We start from the raw sequence: 23,321 nt of genomic DNA, 5'->3' as shown, positions 1-23,321 counted from the left end.
GCAAGGCCCATTATTATTATTGTTGTTGTTGTTATTTGTAACAGTACTAGGATTGGGGATTGGAACCAGGGGTGCTTTGCAGTGAGCCACATCCCAGCTCTCTTTACATTGAGACAGGGTGCCACTATGTTTTCTAGGATGGCCTTGCACAGGAATCTGTAGCCGGGACTACAGGTGTGCGCTGCTGTCCTAGCTTAATGCATATCATCCTAATTTAATGTGACTAGTCACCGTCTTTTCTTCACAGCTTACAGAGACATGGTCTTTTGCAGGTGTGTACTGTCACTTGGGTGTGGTAGTGCACAACTCAGGAGGCTGAGACAGGAGGGTTGCAAGTTTGAGGTTAGCATCAGCAACTTAGTGAGACGCTGTCTCAAAGGGCTGGGGATGTGGCTCAGTGGTAAAGCCCCTGGGCTCAATCCTCAGTACCAAAAGCAAAAAACCCACCTTATTAGGACCCATGGTTAGAAAGTGGTAAGGGTGGGGGTGGGACTGTGGCTCAGCTGTGGAGGGCTTGCCTAGCATGTGCGAGGTGCTGGTTTCGATCCTCCGCACCACATTAAAAGAAATAAATAAGATGATGGTATTGTGTCCAACTACAACTAAAAAGTATTTTAAAAAAGAAAGGAAGTGGTGGAAATAAGACTTCCAGGCAGTCCTCTGCTCCTCCACGAATATGTGGCTCACTGTGGGGGTCCTTAGCCCAGAGACGGTTGGTGGTCTTCAATTGCTACCAACAAAAGATCTAAATCAGGGGTTAGCCACCCTCTCTGCAAAAGGTCAGATAGCAGGTTTTATAAAACAGGTGGGAATGGATTCACTGACCTGCTGGCCCAGCCTCTTGTTCTTGGCACCAACAAGCCTTTCCGTTCCTGGCTCTGTAGCCCACTGTGCCCAATGCTGCCTATTCTCGACCTCCCTTTACTTCATGTTTTTACCTCTTTGCTTTTTTTTAGATGTAAATGAATCCTTATTTTATTCATTTATTTATATGCAGTGCTGAGGAAGGAACCCAGTGCCTCACACATGCTGGGCAATCTCTCTACCACCGAGCCACAACCCCAGCCCCTCTTTGTCTTTTGTCAGCGTTTTTCCTGAAATACCTTCCCTTCTCTGCCCCATCATGCCCCCTGCGTGCCTGTTCTCTAAGCATCTGAGCATCAGTTAAGGTCTGTGGTTGTCACCCTGGCCTTGTGGTCCAGTGTTTGGGCCCCTCCCTATAGTGGACTGTCTTCCCTCTCCCTTGAGCATTTTTGCTACTGGGAGAGGGCAGGCAGCGGTTCTTAGGTATTTGTTCTCAGCCATCATGGTAGACCATGAATAAGACACACTTAAATATCTATCCTGACATCTCCGTTCTCTTTACAGGGGGGACCCTCCTTAGAGCAGAGATTTGAATCCTACTACAACTACTGCAATCTCTTCAACTACATTCTTAGTAAGTCTGAGATATGGCCAAGGGGTGAAATTTTGATGAGGGCCTCCCATTCTTTTTAGCAAGATTTTTAATGTACGAGTAAGAAGAGGGGGTGGTTCCTTAGAGTAGAGAATTTACAAAGAGCATTCTGTAGCCACACAAAGTGGGCAGAGTCATTGCCTGGAATCTGACTTCTCTCTGGTCTGTACAGATGCTGATGGGCCTGCTCCCCTTGAACTTCCCAACCAGTGGCTCTGGGACATCATCGATGAGTTCATCTACCAGGTATCTGATTAGCCTCAGCCTTAATTTGAAATAACAGGCTCTAGCAAGGAGCAGCTGTGAACTTTGTGTTGTTAAAAAAAGAAAGATGCATGTTGTAAAAATATCCCTGTTGCAGTGTAAAATACCCCATGGCAGTGGACACCCTGGTCAGGTGGCTTTCTGAAGAGGGCAGTGAAACTTCTGCCATCCAGCTATGGGAACTTGGGAGAGTAGAGGTCCTGACCTTCAGAGGCGGTCTGGCAGGCATGCAGGTCTCAGGCTTTGGAATGATATGGAAGTAGGTTCCAATATGGGAGCTGCCACCTGAATCTCTGTAACAGTAATATTTTATTTAAACTCTAAGCTCTCACTTTCCTCGCCTACAAAACAAATATGAAAACACAAGTGTTGCATATCTTGATGGTGGTGGTGTTTACTTGGGTGTAGGCTAGATTGGAATGCAGTAGCACGTTTTGTCCACAGGGAGGCGCCATGGGTGCCGTCTTTGAGGTTCCACTGAGGATTTGCCCTGTGCTTAGTCCAGTGGCTGCGTAGTCTGGAGGTTAGAAGTTTGTTATTGGTCTTTACCAGCCTTGGATGTTAGGAACGTTACTTGGCTGCACTAAACATCTGTTTCTTCATCTCTAGGAGAGGGATTGTTGGGAAGATTCCTGGGATATTACATATGATGTATGACTTAGTTAGTCACTGAATAACTGTAAATGTTTCCTGTTATGAGAATGGTTAGTATTATTGTTCTCTTCCATCTTCTTTTAATTTGCCCAGTTTTTTTTTTTTTTTTTTTTTTTTTTTTTTTATGTGGTGCTGGGGATTGAACCCAGGGCCTTGTGCATGCAAGGCAAGAAGGCAAGCACTCTACCAACTGAGCTGTATTCCTAGCCCTGGTTTGCCCAGTCTTAAAAAAATTTAATGGAATTTAGAAATTTTTTTTCTCCCTGGTTTTTTTTGTTGTTGTTTTTTGCTTTGGTGGTACTAGGGATTGAACCCTGAGGTGCTCTACCACACAGAGCTAAACACTTTTTATTTTCTGTTTTGAGACGGGGTCCCACTAACTTGACCAGGTAAACCTTGAACTTGGCAATCCTCCTGCCTCAGCCTCCCAAGTGGCTGGGATTACAGGTGTGTGCCACTGCACCCAGTTTTCCCTGTGTTTTATTGAGACAGTGTGCCTCTCGTTGAGTACTTTGGGGGATATTGGTATTTAATAAAGATAGTATTTGCTGGGCATTATGATATATACCTGTAATTCCAATGACTGGGAAGAATAAAGCAGAAGGTTTGTAAGTTTGAGGACAACCTCATCACCTTGGTGAGACCAACTTAAAAAAGAAAAAAATTGGGCTGGGGATGTGGCTCAAGCAGTAGCGCGCTCACCTGGCATGCGTGCAGCCCGGGTTCGATCCTCAGCACCACATACCAACAAAGATGTTGTGTCCGCCGAGAACTAAGAAATAAATATTAAAAATCTCTCTAAAAAAAAAAAATTGAAAGGACTGGGGATGTAGCTCAGTGGTAAAGTGCCTTGGGGTTCAATTCTCAGTACCAAAAGTAAAATAAATAAATAAGTAAAAATGGTATCTGAGCTCCATAGACCAGAGAGCCTTCGAGAGCACAGGACACTGACAAGTTGTGACTAGTGTGCTGAGAAAAACCTCCACAGGACTGTCTGAGAGAGCCTTCCTGCTCAAGGTGAGGTTTTGGTGCCCTCAAGGGAAGACCACAAACTGCACTGGCGCCGCTTGGCCTCTCTGGCCCCTTGGTTGTGTCAGACTCCCATGTGGCCTCGTTTCAGACACTGGCATCCTGTTGGCTCGTAGTGAGTGAGGGGGACCCCCTGTGCTGAGCTTCTCATCCCCTTAAGAAGAGCTCTATTCTCCTGGCTTAGCTGCAGTGATCCTGTTAAGGGGCTTATGGGGCTTTCTGTCTCCACAGACTGTCCCGTGAGGGCACAGAGGGTGAGTGGCTCTTCTGACCACTCTGTCATTGATTCTTGTTTACCTGAGTACTGTATCAGAGTATTATTACTGCTTAGAGGTTGTTTGGCAGATAGAGTGAAAGTGCCTGCCTTCCTCGCCTTGTGGAGGCATCGGCGAGTGTCTGGAAGGAAAGGCACCACGTGAACGATTTGCAGGTGTTTACAGGAAGCTAGAAGTGGAGACACAAGTTGTCTCATGCTCTGTTCTGCCATTTGCTGTGACTTGGAATGCTTAAACCAGTCTTCATAGAGACCTGCCTTTTCCAAAATGTTTGGTTTTTAGCTGCTGAGGATGAAGCCAGGGCCTGGAGTGTGCTGCTGCTGGGACATCCCCAGCCTCTTCTTTGTACATGTATGGATGGGTCCTCTCTGGTAATGGACTTGTGGGCTGTCAATTTTCACGATTATAGAGAGTCAATAAACACTCTATGTGTACATAGGTATAGCTCTAGGGGTTGCTACCTACAAGTAGAATTGTTGCTTGATAGAGATTTGCCTTTTAAGTTCTTAAAATCAACCTTCTAGAGGTATAGTTTATGTACAATAAATGCTCCTGTAAAAGGTGTACAGTTGAGGAGGCTCCACTGTGTGTACACTGCCACGGTCAAGGTAGAGAACATTGTGCTGAGCACAGTGCCCCCACCCTGTAATCCTAGCACCTCAAGGTCTGGGGGTGTAGCTTAGTGGTGGAGGGCCCTGGGTTCAGGGGTTTTGCTCCCTGGTAGCACATGATCACTTTAAAGTTTAACAAATAGTAACATGTTACTCTTGCAAAGGATTGTATCAAAATGCACTATAATCAACAGTGTTTTGAGAGCAACTATTTTCCCTACTAGATGATGTTCTTTGTCGTTTTTGTATTTGATAGGAAAGAAATTTATATTTTTCTGATAACAAAATTGAGCACTTCCATGTGATCATTAGTTTTCTTGGCTTGTTTTTCTTTTCTTTTAATTTATTCTAATTTGTTATATATGACAGCAGAATGCATTTCAATTCGTAGGTACCATACAGAGCATAACTTTTCATGTCCCTGGTTACACACAAAGTAGAGTCATACCATTTGTGTCTGCACACATGTTCTTGGGGTAATGATGTCCATCTCATTCCATCATCTTTCCTACCCCTGTCCCCTCCCTTCCCTCTCCCCTGGCCCTGTGTTCAATTCTTCCGTATCCCATCCCCCGCCCGTGCTTCTCCAGCCTTCATCCCTGTTGTGGATCGGGATCCTCATATTGGAGAAAACATTCAGCGTTTGTTTTTTTGGGATTGGCTTACTTTACTTAGCATAATATTCTCCAACTCTATCCATTTACCTGCAAATGCCATGATTTTATTCTGTTTTAATGTTGCTTGACTTGTTTTTCTATTGGATTGGTCTTTCATTCTTGATAAATGAGAATTCTTTAAAAAGACTGTGTATTTTATTCTGTGTGTGTGTGTGTACGCGCGCGTGTGCGTGTGTTAGTTACTGGAGATTGAACTTGGGTGCTCTACCACTGGCTTACATCCCTAGGCCTTTTTTATTTTTATTTTTTTTTATTTTTGAGACAAGGTCTTGCTGCGTTTCCCAGGCTACCCTGGAATTTGTGATCCTCCTGCCTCAGCCTCCTCCCTGGTTCCTGGAATTATAGGCATGTGCTACCATGCCCAGCTTGGATCTTATTCTTTAATATAAACTTGGAAACTTTTTGCCCCATACTTTCAGAGGAAGGTAATATTTCTAAAGAACAGTCCTGGGTAACCATGACCTAGATTCTGGGCCACTGGTTTCCAAGTGGCACACTAGAATCAACTAGGAATTTTAAAAAGTTCTGATTGATTAGGTAGATCTGTTGTGCTATTCTGCGAGACTCATGGAGCCACTATCCCAGATAAATACCTGTGGCATGTCCCCATATGTACCTTACAGTCGTCCAGGCTCTAGTTGGTAGTGGTGACACAGACTGGTAGTTGCCGGTTGACTCCAGTTGGGAAGGTGGACACCTCCTGCCTCAGTTCCACACCATCATTCATAACTCTGACTCACGTGGCCAGCACTGCATTCAGGTTTGTGGCACTTCTGGTGGCCAAGTCAGCTGATTGTGAGGCTTGGAGACAGTAAGTGGCTGCAGGTTGTATTTGACTCCAAACAATAGATTTTTTTCCACAAATTACCTCAAGTCCTAGAGATTTTTACTTAACTGTAGAATAAGTAATATCAACAAGATTTACAGCTTAATAAAAAATGGCTTTTGAAAACCACAAAGGTAAGCTGGGTATGTTGGTGCCTACCTGTGCTCCCAGCTACTTGGAAGGCCAGGGCAGGGGGATGGCTTGAGCCCAGAAATTAGAGGCCAGCCTGGGCAATACCCCAAGACTGCGTCTCAAAAAAAGAAGAGCAGTGTTAGAGAATGTTCGGGGGCTGTGGTAGTGGCTCAGCGGAGAGCACTTGCCTCTTGGGAGCGCTTGTGAGGCCCTGGATTCGATCCTCAGCACCACATAAAAATAAATAACGATCAGAATGAGAAGCAACAGTCCCGCCTTTACCTTTCCGCATCCAGAGCCCTGTCCTGGCCTCATTTTCAACAGTGTCCACGTGGACTGTCACTTGGGTTTGTGCTCCTGATGGTCCCCTTCTTCCTCAACAGTTCCAGTCGTTCAGTCAGTACCGCTGCAAGACTGCCAAGAAGTCAGAGGAGGAGATTGACTTCCTGCGTTCCAATCCCAAAATCTGGAATGTTCACAGTGTCCTCAATGTCCTTCATTCCCTGGTAGACAAGTCCAACATCAACCGGCAGCTGGAGGTGTACACAAGCGGAGGTGAGTGCAGCAGGCTGAGGAGAGCCCTGACCTGAGTTCCAGGGACCTTCCCTCTGCCCCCAAGGGCAGGTGCTGCAGTAGAGCAGGAGGTGCCGGCCTCTCTTCCTTACTTGAATAGGATCCGGTGCTGATGCTGGGCTTCCCAGGGCATTGCATTGGCCAACAGACTGGAGCCGTCTTTTTTTTTTTTTTTTGTACTGGGAATTTACCCAGGGTCGCTTTGCCACTAAGCCCCTTTTTATTTTTTGTTTTGATACAGTTGCATAGGGCCTTGCTAAGTAGCTGAGCCTGCCCTTGAACTTGGGCTCCTCCTGCCTCAGCTTCCCAAATTGCTGGGATTACGGGCTTGCGCCACCATGCCTGGTTGAATCAGTCATTGTCTCTTTTGTTACTTGAGATTAAACCAAGCACCTCCCACATGCTACATGAACGCTGTACCACTGAGTTGTATTCTTGCCCCCTTGTAAAATATTTTCAAATAGGATATTGTTAATTTTGCCAGGCTGGCCTTTTTTTTTGTTTTTGTTTTAAAGAGAGAGTGAAAGAGGAGAGAGAGAGAATTTTTTTTTTTTAAAGAGAGAGAGAGAGAGAGAGAGAATTTTTAATATTTATTTTTTAGTTTTCAGTGGACACAACATCTTTGTTTGTATGTGGTGCTGAGGATCGAACCCGGGCCGCACGCATGCCAGGCGAGCGCGCTACCGCTTGAGCCACATCCCCAGCCCGAGAGAGAATTTTTTAATATTTATTTTCTAGTTCTCGGCGGACACAACATCTTTGTTGGTATGTGGTGCTGGGGATCGAACCCGGGCCGCACGCATGCCAGGTGAGCGTGCTACCGCCTGAGCCATATCCCCAGCCCCAGGCTGGCCTTAAAATCGGAATTTTCCTGCTTCTTAGGACTGGTTTGCTAGGTATCTGCCACTCAGCCTGGCTTGATCCTATCTTATTGAGATGTGCATTTGTGAATTCTTTGACTTTTTATCCAGGGGCTTTTGTTTATATTAGCATTTCTCAAACTTTAGACTCTTGAAACACTGAGAACCACATATTTTTTTTCAATGAAAATGGCATTTTTTAAATAAAATATTTTTAGTTGTAGATGGACACAATACCTTTATTTTGTTTATTTAGTTTTATGTGGTGCTGGGATGGAACCCAGGTCTTCACACATCTAGGCAAGTGCTTTACCACTGAGCCACAACCCCAGCCCTGAAAATGGCATTTTTGCAGATCTCTGGTGTCTGATTTGGTAGAAGATAGCAGCAGCTCTGGTCTTATTCCTGCTTCTGCATTAGTCTCAGTAGCTTTTCAGTTGGAAGCGATGTTCTCATCCTCCATATCAGGAGCAGTATGTATCTCTTTGAAACCTGACCAGTGGTAATTTTGTATAATTTACTTGCAGTGAGGAACTTTGTTAGATTAGGTTATTGTTCTAGCTGGGTGCAGTGGTGCACACCTGTAATCCCAGGAAGCTGAGGTGGGAGGATCACAAGTTCAAGGCCAGCCACAGCAACTTAGCGTGACCCTACCAAAATAAAGAAATAAAAAGGTCTGGGAACATTGCTCAGTGGTGAAGCACCCAGTTCAATCCCCAGTACCAAATAAATAGATAAATAATTTATTGGTCTTTCTGCAATCTATTTATTTATTTATTTATTTTAAAGATAGAGTGAGAGAGAGGGGAGAGAGAGAGAGAGAGAGAGAGAATTTTTAATATTTATTTTTTAGTTCTCGGCAGACACAACATCTTTGTTTGTATGTGGTGCTGAGGATCGAACCCGGGCCGCACGCATGCCAGGCGAGCGCGCTACCGCTTGAGCCACATCCCCAGCCCCTGCAATTTAAATAAAATTTAAATGTCTTTTTTTCCACGTACAATTTTTCTAAATATTGGCATTCTCAATTATAAAGATCTTTCAATTGTTGGCATGTGTTATTACACATCTGTTTTAAAAAATCGCTTGGAGCTGGTGGTGCAGCTCCATGGTAGAGACATGCTAGCGTGTTCAAGGCCCTGGGTTCAGTCCCTGGCACCAAAAGAGGAAAAGCAGATTTGTTGTCAGGTCAGCTGTTGAACTCATGGTGGGTAGAAATTTTACAAAATCTTAGTTTTGCTTAAATGCTCAAATTTTAAACTGACACGAAATACTGTCAGTTGTTTTCATTAAAGTGTGTTAGGTTTTGCCTTGTTTATTTTTTAAAGAGAATGTCTTCCAAATAACCCAAATCTGAATAACCCTGGTTTGTGTGTGCCAGCATTTTTTCAAGTAAAAATGGAACTCCTTGATGATGAGGGACTAGTTCTCTTAGGAGCAATAAGAGAACTTGTGGCTTCTGGCTCAGGGCTGCCTGGCTCTGTGAAGTCGTGCTGCGGCTCGTGGGGCAGGCAGCAGCATCTTATTAGCAACTGGCTTTGTCTTCGTGGGGCGGCGGGGTGGGTGAGAGTTGAGAGGCCATCACATTCTTAGGTGTGTTGGGATAAAAACCAAAACTAAACAAAATGAACTGCCCCCTCCCCATGCAGCTGTGCGTAAAGTTAAGATTAGCGGAAGGCCAGGTGTGCTGCTGCTCAGTGTTCCCTCAAAGGCAGTTAGTCCCTCTTACAGAAGCTTTAAAACCCGACGCCGGGTGAGGAGTTTACTCAGTGACATTCCAACGCAGCCTTGCCTTCCCTTACTTGCCCCTGCTGAAGCATTCACAGTCTCTGTTCCTCTCAGGTGACCCCGAGAGTGTGGCCGGGGAGTATGGACGGCACTCCCTCTACAAGATGCTGGGCTACTTCAGCCTGGTGGGGCTCCTGCGTCTGCACTCCCTGTTGGGGGATTACTACCAGGCCATCAAGGTGCTCGAGAATATTGAACTCAACAAGAAGGTACGTGCTGTGGCCTCCAGCCATCTTCCCAGAGCTGGAACGTCTGTTTTGAGAGGGCCTCCGATCTCTTAGGACACATTTTCAGGAGAGGACTCTTTCCAGGTGAAAACTGAGATTAAAGTTGTGTAAACCGCTGAATACTACGTGGTTAATGACACGGGATATTCAGCAATCTTTCGGTTCTGCTTTCAAGCAGAGTGGCAATGAGAGTTTTTTTCTATTCAACATCACTAGTCTTAAAAATAACAAAAGATCTGGCTCTAGGGCTGGGGATGTGGCTCAAGTGGTAGCGCGCTCACCTGGCACGCGTGTGGCCTGTGTTCGATCCTCAGCACCACATACAAACAAAGATGTGTGTCCACCAAAAAAGATCTGGCTCTAGTGGGTACAGGAGTGCACACCTGTAATCCTGGCTCCTCCTGAGGCAGGAGGATCGCAAATTCAGGGCCACCTGGACAACTTTGCAAGATACTGTCTCAAAATTTAGAATTTAAAGAGTTGGAGATTTAGCTAGGTGTCACTGGGTTCACTCCTTTGTACCAGACGAGGAGGAAAGAAAAAATTTACTTCTAAGATGGTGTATTTATTGATATAATTCACTGGCATTTTTCCTGGCTTTGGGAAAATGGGTACTTAGCATTTGGTTTGTGTGCGTGTGTGTTTCCTGTTTGTCCATTTGTATATAGAGGTTATTTTAAAAAGCAAGGACAAATAAGAAACTGAGATATAGAGGGTTTTAGAGCTAAAAGGTCCATTCCCTTTATGTCATAGCTAAGCAGATGGGGGCCGTAAATCATATAACTTAATCAGCAGCTCTGACCCCAGAGCCACTGCTTCCTCTGAAAGTTCAGGGCCTACCTGGAATAAATTGGGACTCACGGATCTATCTTCCACCTTCTACAGAGCATGTATTCCCGGGTGCCGGAGTGCCAGGTCACCACATATTATTATGTTGGTTTTGCATATTTGATGATGCGCCGCTACCAGGATGCCATCCGGGTCTTTGCCAATATCCTCCTCTACATCCAGAGGACTAAGAGCATGTTCCAGAGGACCACGTACAAGTATGAGATGGTAAGGGGCTGGCCTGTGCAGCCAGGGTGTCCATCAGCTGGCTCCTGGGGCCATCCCAGATTTGCAACTTTACATGCTTTTATCCAACGCAGTTGAGGGGGTTCTTTTGGTTTGTTTGGTTGGGTTTTTGGTTTGGTTTGGTTTGGTTTATTTTTATTATTATTTGTATTAGTTCTCTTTAGGTATACCTGGCAGTAAAGTGTATTTTGACATGGTATACATACATGGGTATAACTTCTCATTCTTGTGGTTGTACATGACGTGGAGAACCCAATCCAACATAATTGTTTTAGTCAGCTTTTTTGCTGCTGTTATTAAAAGACAGACCAGAACAGTTGTAGAGGAGGAAAAGTTTATTTAGGGCTCAAGGTTTCAGAGGTCTCGGTCCAGAGACAGCTGACTCCGGTGGTGCTCGAGGAATGGATGGGGATGTAGCTTACATGATGATCAGAAAGCAGAGACTCTGCTTACCAGATGTGTATACCCCAAAGGCACGCCCCCGGTGACCCAGCCTGCCCTCACCCACCACTCGGTTAATCCCATCAGGGGATTGATCCACAGGTTGGGTTAGGGTGCAAGAATTTCTCCTGTGAACCTTCTTGCATTGTCTCACATGAGCCTTTGGGGCACACCTCACATCCAAACCGTAGCACCAATTTAAAGAATATCATGCATATTTATGAGGCACAGTGTGATCATACAGCACCTATATATACACAAATATATCGTTTGTAGTGATCACACTGGAGTAATTTGCATTTTTGTGTCCTTAAATATTTCTCTTTTTGTGTGTGTTGGAAACCTTCAAGATCCTTTCTTCTAGTTCTTTAAAAAACATCAACTGGAGGTGTTCCACACTGGTATAGTGCTTTCCTGAGGTGCAGGAGGCCCTGGATTAATTCTCAGTATCCCCCAAATAAATCAATAAATAAATTGTAAACTCTAGTTCTCCTACTGTGCTGGGAAATACTAATGCCTTCTCCTCCTATTTGGTGCCCATTCTTTCACCTCCTCTCTTGCCCCTCCCCTTCCCGCTCTCTAGTGGCCATCGTCACCCTCTACTTCCATAAAATAAGCTCTTCTAGCTTCTGCATGTGTATAAGAGCATGCAGCGTTTGTCTTGCTGGGCAGGTGCTCTACCACTGACCTCCCCCGGGCCCTGACAGAGTTGGAGTTGGGGGGTTGGGAATGTGCCTCATGGAGGAACACCCTAGGTTCACAAACCCCCGAGTCCATCCCCAGCAATGGGAAGAAAAAGACTCCTGCGTGGACACTGCTTCCCAGCAGTTAGCCAGGAGGGGGCACCCTGGACGTGTGGGCTGGGGGGTGGTTTTCACACAGGAAGGAGAGCGAGGGCAGAGGGCTCGGGTCTTGAAGTGTGGTGACAGCAGCAGCACGGTCACACTGGCTGGGGCAGGAGAGGAGTGGGTCGGGGTTAGACTGCGCCATTGCCAACTGGGATCACAAGCATCGAGTGACACGCGATTCGATTCTGGATGGTAGAAAAGGATTGGCTGGCCAGTGATGTGGGGCTGACTGGAGAGGCTGAGACAGTCCAGTGAGGAGTCCAGGAGACAGGGAGGAGGGCTTGGCCCAGGAGAGCGAGGGGAGGTTTGGACGAGGCTGGGGAGGTTCTGAATGCTGTGTGCAAGGGGACGGGAGAAGTGAAAGCTTTGTGCAGAGGGCAGCTGAGAGGGTGGGCAGTGGGTTAGGGGGACCCAAAAGTCCCTCTCATTTGACCCTGCGCTCATGTCCTCTCCACCCCCAGATTAACAAACAGAACGAGCAGATGCACGCGCTGCTGGCCATCGCGCTCACCATGTACCCCATGCGGATTGACGAGAGCATCCACCTCCAGCTGCGGGAGAAGTACGGGGACAAGATGCTGCGCATGCAGAAAGGTGACCCGCAGGTCTATGAGGAACTTTTCAGCTATTCCTGCCCCAAGTTCCTGTCGCCTGTGGTGCCCAACTATGACAACGTGCACCCCAATTACCACAAAGAGCCCTTCCTGCAGCAGCTGAAGGTGTTTTCTGACGAAGTGCAGCAGCAGGCCCAGCTCTCCACCATCCGCAGCTTCCTCAAGCTCTACACCACCATGCCCGTGGCCAAGCTGGCCGGCTTCCTGGACCTCACCGAGCAGGAGTTCCGTATCCAGTTGCTTGTCTTCAAACACAAGATGAAGAACCTGGTGTGGACCAGTGGCATCTCCGCCCTAGATGGCGAGTTCCAGTCGGCCTCCGAGGTTGACTTCTACATCGATAAGGTAAGGTGTCCCCTGCTGGCGTCTCGGCACTCTGTTACTTCCTCTCCAAGTAATCTATCCAGGTGTTATAGTTAGCCAGCTCTGGCAGGTTAGACACTGCCGAGGACTAGTGCACGGGCAGAGCTGTGGGAGGCACAGGTTGCCGCATTAAAACATGTGCCCAGCAAGGCTTGGCTGAGACTGGGAGGTTACACTAAGACTGGGAGGCGAGGAAGAGCTGCCAGAGGGCCCCGTGAGAGCAAAGGGCCAGCGCCGAGGGGAGCCCTTGTGTTTGAGGGACCACTGCAGTGTGGCTATGTGGCCTGAGAGGGGAGCTGTGGTGGAAGACGAGGTTGGAGAGGGCAGTGGGGATACTCTGGGCCAGCGGAAGCACTTTGCAAGTGGGAGCCACTGTCCTGCTGTCGCCTGCTGCTGCCTGTCCTTGGTGTGTGTAAGGAGTCTGCGGTGTCTGTGACCGGCTTCTTTTGCTCAACATTGGCTTGGAGAGAATTACCCTCCATCGCTGCTGTGTGCAGCTGGGATTCAGCCATGCTTACTGCCCTGTGAGAGTCCCACATCAACTGCCATTTGTCTGTCCTTGTTGATGAATACGGGGTCATAAGATTGATTCAGGTGGCCGAGGCAACATAATTGCAAGTTCAGTGACAGCTTGGGCACTTAGCAAGATCTGTTTAAAAATAAAAAAGGCCAGGGCTGGGGTTGTAGCTCAGTGGTAGAGCGCTTGCCTCGAAAGCATGAGGTACTGGGTTCAATCCTCAGCACCACATAAAAATATATACAAAAATAAAAATATTGTATCCATCTACAACTAAAATAAAAAAATTTAAAAAGGCCATGGATGTAGCTCAATGGTAAAGTGCCCCTAGGTTTAATCCCCAGTACTGGCAGGGTAGGAGGGATGTGTGTATTTTAAAAAGACAGCCACATGAAAGTCACAGTAAGGTCTAACATACATTGAATAAGAATTCTGCTGTGCAGTGGCTCAATGGTAGAGCGCTTTCCTAGCATGTGGGAGGCTCTGAGTTCGATTCTCAGTACCACATATAAATAAATGAATAAAATAAAGATCCATCAACATCTAAAAAAATATTTAAAAAAAAAAAAAGAATTCTGCTGAACAACTCAGGAGACCAAGGCAGAAGGTTCACAAGTTCGAAGCTAGCCTCAGCAATTACTAAGACTATATCTCAAAAAAACAAAACAAAACAAAAAAACAGGGCTGGGGATATAGCTCAGTGGGGGAAGTGCCCCTCAGTTCAATCCCCAGTAACCCCTGCCCATCCCCACCAAAAAAAAAAAAAAAAAAAAAATCTGGAAGGGGAAGGAAACAGAAAGAATGTGTAAGAGATATTGGCTAAGACTATTCTAGAAGAGACAAAAGGTACTAGTTCAGTGATCTAATATTCTTATAATTCCCTACCTGGGTTTCAAACACATCCTTGAGCACTCTTTTCTTCACTCTTGAGTATAAATGGGGAGGCAGTGCTTCCTAGAAAGAACAGTTCTAGCAGTCTAGAGTATTTTAAGTCAGAAAAAAACTCACAGAAAAAACAAAACAACTTGATTTTTGCTTTTGTTTTTTGGTATGGCTGTTGAACATGTATGGGGATACTTTGCCACATCCTTAACACATACACATTTCTTTCCTGGTACCAGGGATTGAACTCAGGGGCACTCAACTACTGAGCCACATCCCCAGCCCTATTTTGTATTTTATTTAAAGATAGGGTCTCACTGAGTTGCTTAGGGCCTCACTTTTGCTGAGGCTGGTGATCCTCCTGCCTCAGCCTTCCAAGCTGCTAGGATTACAGGTGTGTGCCACCATGCCCGGCAGCCCTTTTTATTTTTTGAGACAGGGTCTTGCTAGTTGCTTACGGCCTTGTTAGTTGGTAAGGCAGGTTCTGAACTTGTGACCTTACTGTCTTCAGCTTCCTGTGCCATTGGAATTATAGTGGGATTTGGGATTACAGGACTGGCCACCACGTGGCTCCAGCATCTTAATTCTTTTGAAAAAGCTCATGGGGATCCAGAGGTGTAGCGCAACAGTAGGGCACCTCCCAGCGTGCCAGGGACCCTGAGTTGAGTTTCCAATGATGCCGACAAGAGCAACAGAAACATCTTGTTAGGGCAAGAGACCCCAGCTCAGTGTGCAGCACTCGCCTCGTGTGCAGGGGCGTTCAGGTTCACTCCGTAGCACAGGAAACAGAACAGTGTCCAGCTTGAACTTGAAGTCACAGCACTGGAAACCTTGCTGTAGCTTGCATGTCCTTCCATGAAAGAGCGCAGTAGGCACACAAGCATATGCACATGACAGACAGTTTTAAAAACCTTATTTATGCTTCACCCCACCCCCCTGGTACTGGGGATCTGAGCCACATCCCCAGCCTTTTAAATCTTTTTTTTTTTATGGTGCAGTATCTAAGGGCATGATTATTTTTTGGTATACATGGTTTGCTTTTCGTTCCTTCTTTCCTTTCTTCTTTCCCAGGACCCTTAACCACTGAGTCGCATTCTCAATCCCTTTTTTTTTTTTTTTTAATTTTTTTTAGTTGTAGATGGACACATTATTTACTTACTTTTATGTGGTGCTGGGGATCAAACTCAGTGCCTCCCGCATGCTAGGCAAGCACTCTGCCACTGAGCCACACCCAGTCCCCTTAACCCTTTTTTTATGCTTTTATTTTGAGATGGGGCCTCACTAAGTTGCTAAGGCTGGCTTTGAATTTGTGATCCTCCTGCCTCAACCTCCCAAGCTACTGGGATTACAGGCCTGCTCCACTGTGCCTGGCTGGTTTGCTCTTCTTCAACACTATTTGCCAGCATTCCTTGGGGCCTAGGATAAACATTTATTCCTCTAGAGGGATTTTCTCTGAGCTCTTCAAGGTGTTTGGGATGTTATCGACAGGGAACCCCCCATAAACTAAGCTTAGAGCCAAGTTCCTTAGACCATCCAGGAGACTAGCCAGATTGCAAGTGGGCTGGAGAGTCACCTTGTGTTTAATAACAGCCTGGGATGGGCCCCTTTTCTGCTTCTTCCCCACTTGACAGCCTTTGCTGGGACTGGGACTGGGATGGAGATGACAGTTCACCTCTGTCTCACCTTTATGGAGGATAAAGCCCTTTGGGATCCTAGCATTGTAAGGAGACTGCCCTGACTTCTGTTCCCCCCCCCCCCTCCAAAATTTTCTAGGATCAGCAGATGTCCTTAGGGCAGAGGGCTACTGTGCTTTTTTTTTTTTTTTTTTTAAAGAAAGAGTGAGAGAGAGAGAGGGGGACAGAGAGAGAGAGAGAGAGTTTTTTAACATTTATTTATTTTTTCTTAGTTCTCGGCGGACACAACATCTTTGTTGGTATGTGGTGCTGCTGAGGATCGAACCCGGGCCGCACGCATGCCAGGCGAGCGCGCTACCGCTGGAGCCACATCCCCAGCCCGCTACTGTGCTTTTGCTTAGAATGATTTCTGTTTGGCCTGAGGGTGTAGCTCTTTCTAGAAGGCATGAAGCCCTGGGTTTGATCGATAGGACAAGAAAAAAAAAATGTTTTCTGTTTTTCCCTAAATAATTATTTTATTTGCTTATCAGCTCTTTGATGTTATAAGGATTAAAAAACAAAAATCAAAAATCCCTTTCTTTTCTCTTCAGAAAGTATGTTGGTCTATACTAAGGAGGTTGAGGCAGGAGGATCATAGCTTGAGGTCAGCCTCAGCAACTTGGCAAAACCCTGTCTCAAATTTTTAAAAAACCTCAGTGGTGCACACCTGTAATCCCAGTGGCTCGGGAAACAGAGACAGGAGGATTGAGGGTTCAAAGCCAGCCTCAGCAATTTATCAAGGCACTAAGCAATTCATGGAGACCCTGTCTCTAATAAAATACAAAAGAGGGCTGGGCATGTGGCTCAGTGGGGAGCGCCCCCGAGTTCAGTCTCCCGTAACAAAAAGGGGGGGGCTGGAATGTGTAGCTCCATAATAGAGTATACCTGGGTGTTGGTCTAAATGTGCTATTAGAAATAGTAGTTTTGACTGGTTTTTAAAATATAATTTATTTGCACATGTACCTTCATGATGGAAGTGGCCTGGTTTTCAAGCACACCATTTAGTGATTGTTGGCTCATTCACAGCATGGTTCAGCCGCCACCACTGTCTAATGCCAGAACATTTCCAGCCCCTCCCTCCCCCATCCCCTGGCACCCACTCACCTCCTGTCTGTGTCTGAATTTGCCTCTTCCTGGCACTTTGTACAGCTGGGTCCATGATCTCTGGCCCCCTGTGCGGCTGCTTCCCTGAGTACTTCTCAAGTTTCCTCCACTTTGTAACTTAATGCATCAGTATTTTATTCTTTCTTTTTCTTTTTTTTATTAGTTACACACGACAGTACCATGATCTTGACAATTCATACATTTGAATCAAATGGGGTATAATTTCTCATTTTTCTGATTGTACAGGTTGCAGAATCACATTGGTTATACAAAAGAATGTTGCTGTGAATATTCATGCTTAAGTTTTTTCTTTTTCTTTTTTTTGTGGAGGGTACTGGGAATTGAACCCAGGGGCACTCAACCACTGAGCCATATCCCCAGCCCTATTTTGTATTTTATTTAGAGACAGGGTCTCACTGAGTTGCTTAGTGCCTCGCTAAGTTGCTGAGGCTGGCTTTGAACTCTCGGATCTTCCTGTTTTAGCCTCCTGAGCTGCTGGGATTACAAGTGTGCGCCACTGCACCTGGCTCATGCATAAGTTTTTGCGTGAACATGGTTTTTGTTTCGTTGGTTTTGGTACTGGAGATTGAACCCAGGGGAACTTACCACCAAGATACAGCCATATGTTAATTGGCAGGATCTCACTAAGTTGCTGAGGCCTGCCTTAAACTTGTCATACTCCTGCCTCAGCCTCCCTAGTAACTAGAATAACACTATACCTGGTTTGAACATGTTTTTTGTTTTTGTTTGTTTGCTTAGTACCAGGTATTAAACCCAGGAGCACTGAACCACCGAGCCACATTCCCAACCCATTTTTATTTTCTATTTTGAGACTAGATCTCACTAAAATGCTTAGGGCCTCGCTTAGTTGCTGAGGCTGACTCTGAACTTGGAATCCTCCTGCCTTAGCCTCCTGAGCCATTGAGATTTCAGGCGTGCACCACCACTCCCAGTGAACATATGTTTTTAATTTTCTTGAGTGTGTATCTAGTTGTGGATATGCTGGGTCAGTTTAGATTTTTTGTTGTTTTTTTTTTTTTTTTTTTTTTAAGCTCATATTGCTCTAAACTAAGTAAATTTCATTTAGATTTTATGGCTTTTGGACAACTTGGTTTTTGGCAGAACTTAACTAAACCTGACATGAGCAGACGCTCCAAAAGTAAACACATCAGTAGTGGAATTTTTCAATGTTGTTTTTAATCATGCTTTTAATAACAAAAACAACTCTCTCTCCCCTGTGCTGTGCTGTCAAATGCCTTCCGTCCTTTCCTCAGCACCTGAAATGTCCACCTTTGGCACTATCCTACCTGCTACATCCCTTGTCATCTCAGGGGCCCCGCCTAACTAGTTCCGGTCACCCAGATGATCTAATAAGGTACTTCTGCAGGAATTAGCAGTGTGGCTATTGTAGGTAAAATGTTGCTCTGCCACTATTTTCAGTTACATTAATACTGACTGTGTCCCTGGTTTCAAGGCCCCTCATCAAAATTTTTTTTAATTGCATGTTTTTCCTCTTCTTGCAGCTGACTGGTCATGCTCCTCCAGGACCGCCATGCCCGCCCTGCCCGTGCGTGTGCAGACACACACACGCCCTTTGCTTTTGAAAAGTAGCACAGGGTTTGATGTAGCTTAGCCTTGTCCCTGTGTGCAGGTGGCTCCTGTTCTGGGTGAGCCCTCTCCACTTACGCTCTCTGCCTGTCCTTTCCCACAGGACATGATCCACATTGCAGACACCAAGGTCGCCAGGCGCTATGGGGATTTCTTCATTCGTCAGATACACAAATTTGAAGAGGTGAGAGGTCAGAGAGAGGATTGTTGGCTGGGAACAGACTCTAGGAAGTGGGTGGGAGCTTTTAAATTTTTATTTTTTGGGTCTGTTTTCAAGAAAGCCTGAGATTGGCCCTTTAAGTGTCAGAACTGCCTGGCTGGCTGCTGGGGCTGGGGAGCGAGCAGGGTGGGCCCCTAAGACTGCTGCCTCAGCCCTCTCTGCATCTCTTTCCAAGATCTCCCTCTGCGGGTGGCCGCTCTCCTCGCCCTCCCTGGTATTTCCTAATATGGGTGGGTTTGCTGCCTGTTCCTACCCGCCCTCCTCCCTTCCCTCTTGGTGGTGTTCTGCAGCTGAGACAGGTCTGGCCAGTTCCTGAGGCTGGAGGACAGGATGCTCCGTCCTGACACACTGCATGCATTCTGTGTCTTGCCCTAGGATGGGTCTTCTGGGTCAGGCCAAACAGCACAGGGTGTGAGGTCTCATGTTGTGGCCACTGCTGGAACCACTGCATCCTGGAGTGCCGAGTGTCCAGCAGGGCCTGGCCCTCCTGCAGGATCCTGAGAGGGCCCAGTGCTCTTCACCTTCCCGCTGTCTGGGTCACACACGTAGGGCAGTAGGCTGGAGCTGGCTTCCTGCCTGGATCCTGTCCATGGGAAAGGAGAGCTCTGAAGCTCAACTGAGTTGCCTGTCCCAGCCCCTTTCCTGTCCAGGAAATAGGCAGAGCCGGTAGGGCTTTTGGTTTGTTGAGTGTGCAGGGCCTCATGGGCATTGGGGCTTTCCACACGTGTGGACGCCCATCCCAAGATGCCTCTTCCGGCCTCCAGGGACAGCTGGGAGCCTGCCCTGTCGGGTGGGCATGCTGTGGAATGGGTGGGGAAAACCCTTGATCTAGCTTTGCTTCTTTTTCTTCTAGCTTAATCGAACCCTGAAGAAGATGGGACAGAGACCCTGAGGACACTCATGCTGGGGTTGGTTGGAGCCTGTTTTGGTTTTGTGGATGTGAAGTATTTTGTCACCATTAAGCCTTGGAATATCAGCTGTTCAGATTAAGAACAGAAATCCTGTAAATAGGTCCCAGTAAAGGATCTTGGGAGCCAGATCTGCCGCCTCGTTATTGTGGGAGAGCCTGTGTTCTGGTGACAAGGCATTATTCCCATGTCGTGGTGCATTAGTCCATCAGTTACCCATGTGTGAAATGAAGTCATTATCTCGCGCCGCCCCCCCCCCTTTTTTATTTTTTATTTTTTAGATTTCGGCAGACACAACATCTTTGTTTGTATGTGGTGCTGAGGATCAAACCCGGGCCGCACGCATGCCAGGCGAGCGCGCTACCGCTTGAGCCACATCCCCAGCCCCTCTCTCTCTCTTCTCATATGGGGGATTGAACCCAGGAGTGTTTAACCACTGAGCCATATCCCCAGTCCTTTTTAATATTTTATTTTAGAGACAAGGCCTTGCTGAGTTCCTTAGGGCCTCACTAATCTGCTGAGGCTGGCTTTGAACTCTCCATCCTCCTGCCTCAGCCTCCTGAGTAGCTGGGTTCCAGGTGTGTGCCACTGCGCCCAGCTGAATTGAGATCTCCGTCCCCTGTTGGTAACGTGCCGTATTCACAGGCGTTTTCATATTCCGTATCTTACTTGATCCTCACAAGAATCCCATGGGGTCTAAGTGGCCTGCATGATTTTCATGGCATGTTAATCATGAAATTTTTGAAACAGTGCTTAGTCCTGGGAAGAAACTTCCAGCCACCTCCCTCTGACATGAACTATCCAAGAGGCCTCTAAAAATACTGCCTCTTATACCCTGGCTTTAGTAGCAATTCCCTACTTCATTGGTGTGGAAGTGGACCCTGAGTTAATTGACTCTCTCCAGGTCACATAGCTACAAAAAATGCCAAGACTTGGCCCCACACCACTACTTTCTCCACAGTCCTCTGCAGGTTGGCACCTGCTGCTAGGCAGAACTGGGCCTGCCTTGGATGAATGTTGGGCTCTTTTTTGGTTTTTAATGTGCCAAGGGAATGTAGCAAGAAGTGTGGCTGGAGTTGTGGCAGAGCGCTTGCCTAGCACACATGAAGCACTAGGTTCGATCCTCAGCACTGCATAAAAATAAAATAAAGGTGTTGTGTCCACCTACCAAAAAAAAAAAAAAAAAGGTGACCAGTTGGGCCCCAGCATAGTGGCACATGCCTGTAATCCCAGCTTCTCTGGGGGACTGAAACATTAGGATCTTCAAGTTCAAGGCCAGCCTCAGAAACTTAGCAAGATTAAAAAAAATAAGGGTCAGATATGGTGCATGCCTGTTAATCCCAGTGGTTTGGGAGGCTAAGGCAGGAGGATCACAAGTTCAGATTCAAAGCCAACCTCAACAACTTAGCAACATCCTTTCTCAACAAAAAGTGCTGTTGTGTAAGTAGCTCAGTGGCCGAGCACCCCTGGATTCAATCCCCTATACCAAAAGTAGGGAAGGGGGGCATTCATGAGTCAAAGGGGTGGAAAAGTGAACGGCCAGAGACCCAGTCGATCATACATGACAGCAAGGATTGAGACTTTGACACTGAGTGACTTGGAAAGCTAGTTTTCACCGAAGAGGATTGAACTTGTCCAGGCTCCCAGAGGGAAAGGGTGGAGCTAGAACTTGAATCCGGGTCAGCCTGATTCTCAGATGGAGCTTCCTCTGGGAGTCGCCCTGACCCCCAGAGGAAGAAAATGCTAGTCTTCTCCCTTCACGTGTAACAAATCCAACTTTTGTAAAACCCTCGGTAACTTTCAAATCTCTTCATCTGCTACCTGGTATATCCTCGTGATGCCAGTCAAACATTTTGACGCCTTCCAGAGCTCCTGAGCCCCCACATGTCCACCCCATTCCCTGGCAGGGGTGGGTGCCGTGCACTGACGTGGCAGAGAATGTCCTCTGCTGTGCCTCCCACCAGTCCTCATCCTGACAGGGTGTCTAATAGGAGCTCAGCTTCACCTGAGCAGCTCGCCTGGCTTAACTTTTTTTTTTTTTTTTTAATATTTATTTTTTTAGTTTTCGGCGGACACAACATCTTTGTATGTGGTGCTGAGGATCGAACCCGGGATTCACGCCTGCCAGGCGAGCGCATTACCGCTTGAGCCACATCCCCAGCCCTCGCCTGGCTTGTTTTCATTCAACACCACAATTTCATGGATCACGTCAAGGTCTCCTGCTCTATCTTTAGAATCTTGTCAAAGTGTGCTGCCTGGTGGGACCTCTCTGCACTCCCCTTACCTTGCTGGAAGACAGGCCATTTCAGGGGCCCAAGGCCACACAGGCCCAGTGTGTGTGAGCGCCTGGCTCCGGGCCACCTCCCGGCCCAGCAGTGCTTGGGAGGGGGCAGGCACGACTGCACTCCGCCTGGCACTGCGGGAGGAATGTGGCGCTCAGCAGCTGCAGCCAGCTCACAGGATTCTGAGTCCGCCTTGCCTATCGCAGAGCAAGCAGGTCCAGAATCCTCCAAGCATGACGAGAGCAAGGATTTTGTTATCAGGAAATGGGGAGCTCTGGGTGGTGTGTTTCCAGAAGCTTCAGTCATTAACAGGGCAGCCAGTGGAGTGTGATCAGGCTTGGCCTTGGTCAGACCTGGGTCCTGACTGCCCCACACGCTAGCCCTGTGTGGGTGGCCCAGAGGACTTGACTTCTCAGTGTCTTACCTTTCTTTCTTTTTTTTCTTTTTTTTTTTTTTTTTTTTTTGGTGCTGGGGATTGAACCCAGAGCCTTGTGCTTGTGAGACAAGCACTCTACCCACTAAGCTATAGTCCCAGCCCCTCAATGCTTTATCTTTCTTATCTATTAAATGGGGATGGCACCTGCCTCGGGATCATTCTGTTGATTAAATGACGTGAGGTTCTTAGCACAGCACCTGGCATGTCATTAGGGAGTGAAGGCCATTATTAGTTGGCTGTGACCTTGGCAGAAAGGTCACGTGTGGAATAGCCCTGCAACTTCCTGGTGCAGCTGGGGCTTGTGGACCCCAGGACTTCACTGCCTGTTCCTCCATGGACCAAAGGGAGCCGCAGAGAACCTGCCTAGCTTGAGGGAGGCTCTGAGTTCTGTCTCCACACCAAAGGGAGGACCAGTGGAGAGAGAGTTCAAAGACCAGTTCACAGAGAGGCGGAGACACCTGTCTAGGGCAGCCCAGCCACAGAGGAGCTGGATCTTGGGCACAGTAGCAGTGGCAGGTGTGGAGGCGGAAGACAGGGCCTGGATGTGGGGCTGCAGGTGAAGGACCAACCTGGTCCCTGGCCTTTGCAGCTCGGAGGTGGTGGGCAGAGTCCTCTGAGGGGGAGCAGTGCGGGAGCAGGTTTGGACCGAGAGGCACACAGGTGGGTGGAGACCTGGGTACCCTGGAGTCGAGGAGCCTGTGGCACATTGGGTGGAGGTGCCCAGGGCATGACTTCTGGGGAGAAGCAGTGAAGAGCTGGCACCAGAGCCCTGCGCTTCAGCCCCAGGTTAGCACTGGCACCTTGACACAGATCCTAGCAGAGCCTCCAGTGGTCTTGGCCCACCTTCTTTCCACTGTCCGTCTGTGTCTCCCCCTCCCTCCCTCCCTCCTGCCTTCCTCACACACTGGATGTGATTCCCTGCCCGTCCTTGACCATCTCGACTGTGACATGCTGCCAGCTGTGGGCTTCAGCCCTGCCC

General features: G+C 47.3%; 1 protein-coding gene across 2 annotated transcripts in view; it reads left to right on the top strand.

The window, feature by feature from the left end:
* Positions 1-22,490, top strand: part of Eif3l (eukaryotic translation initiation factor 3 subunit L) — a 30,939-nt gene extending 8,449 nt beyond the window's left edge. The window contains exons 6-14 of one of the 2 annotated variants that reach the window (XM_078052769.1): positions 1,369-1,438; positions 1,629-1,702; positions 6,308-6,479; positions 9,200-9,354; positions 10,258-10,428; positions 12,197-12,694; positions 18,600-18,680; positions 19,570-19,624; positions 21,687-22,490. In XM_078052769.1, the coding sequence (XP_077908895.1) occupies positions 1,369-1,438; positions 1,629-1,702; positions 6,308-6,479; positions 9,200-9,354; positions 10,258-10,428; positions 12,197-12,694; positions 18,600-18,680; positions 19,570-19,608 (1,260 nt within the window). In that variant the 3' untranslated portion in view covers positions 19,609-19,624; positions 21,687-22,490. Of the gene's footprint in view, positions 1-1,368; positions 1,439-1,628; positions 1,703-6,307; positions 6,480-9,199; positions 9,355-10,257; positions 10,429-12,196; positions 12,695-18,599; positions 18,681-19,569; positions 19,756-21,686 lie in introns of those variants that run through there. The other variant, XM_078052768.1, reaches the window with a different exon arrangement.
* The last annotated feature ends 831 nt before the right edge of the window (positions 22,491-23,321 follow it).

Source organism: Ictidomys tridecemlineatus, chromosome 6 (genome assembly GCF_052094955.1).
Source record: "Ictidomys tridecemlineatus isolate mIctTri1 chromosome 6, mIctTri1.hap1, whole genome shotgun sequence".
NCBI classification, from domain to species: domain Eukaryota; kingdom Metazoa; phylum Chordata; class Mammalia; order Rodentia; family Sciuridae; genus Ictidomys; species Ictidomys tridecemlineatus.
Note: the sequence above shows the minus strand (reverse complement) of the source record. Positions and strands in the feature narration are given on the sequence as shown.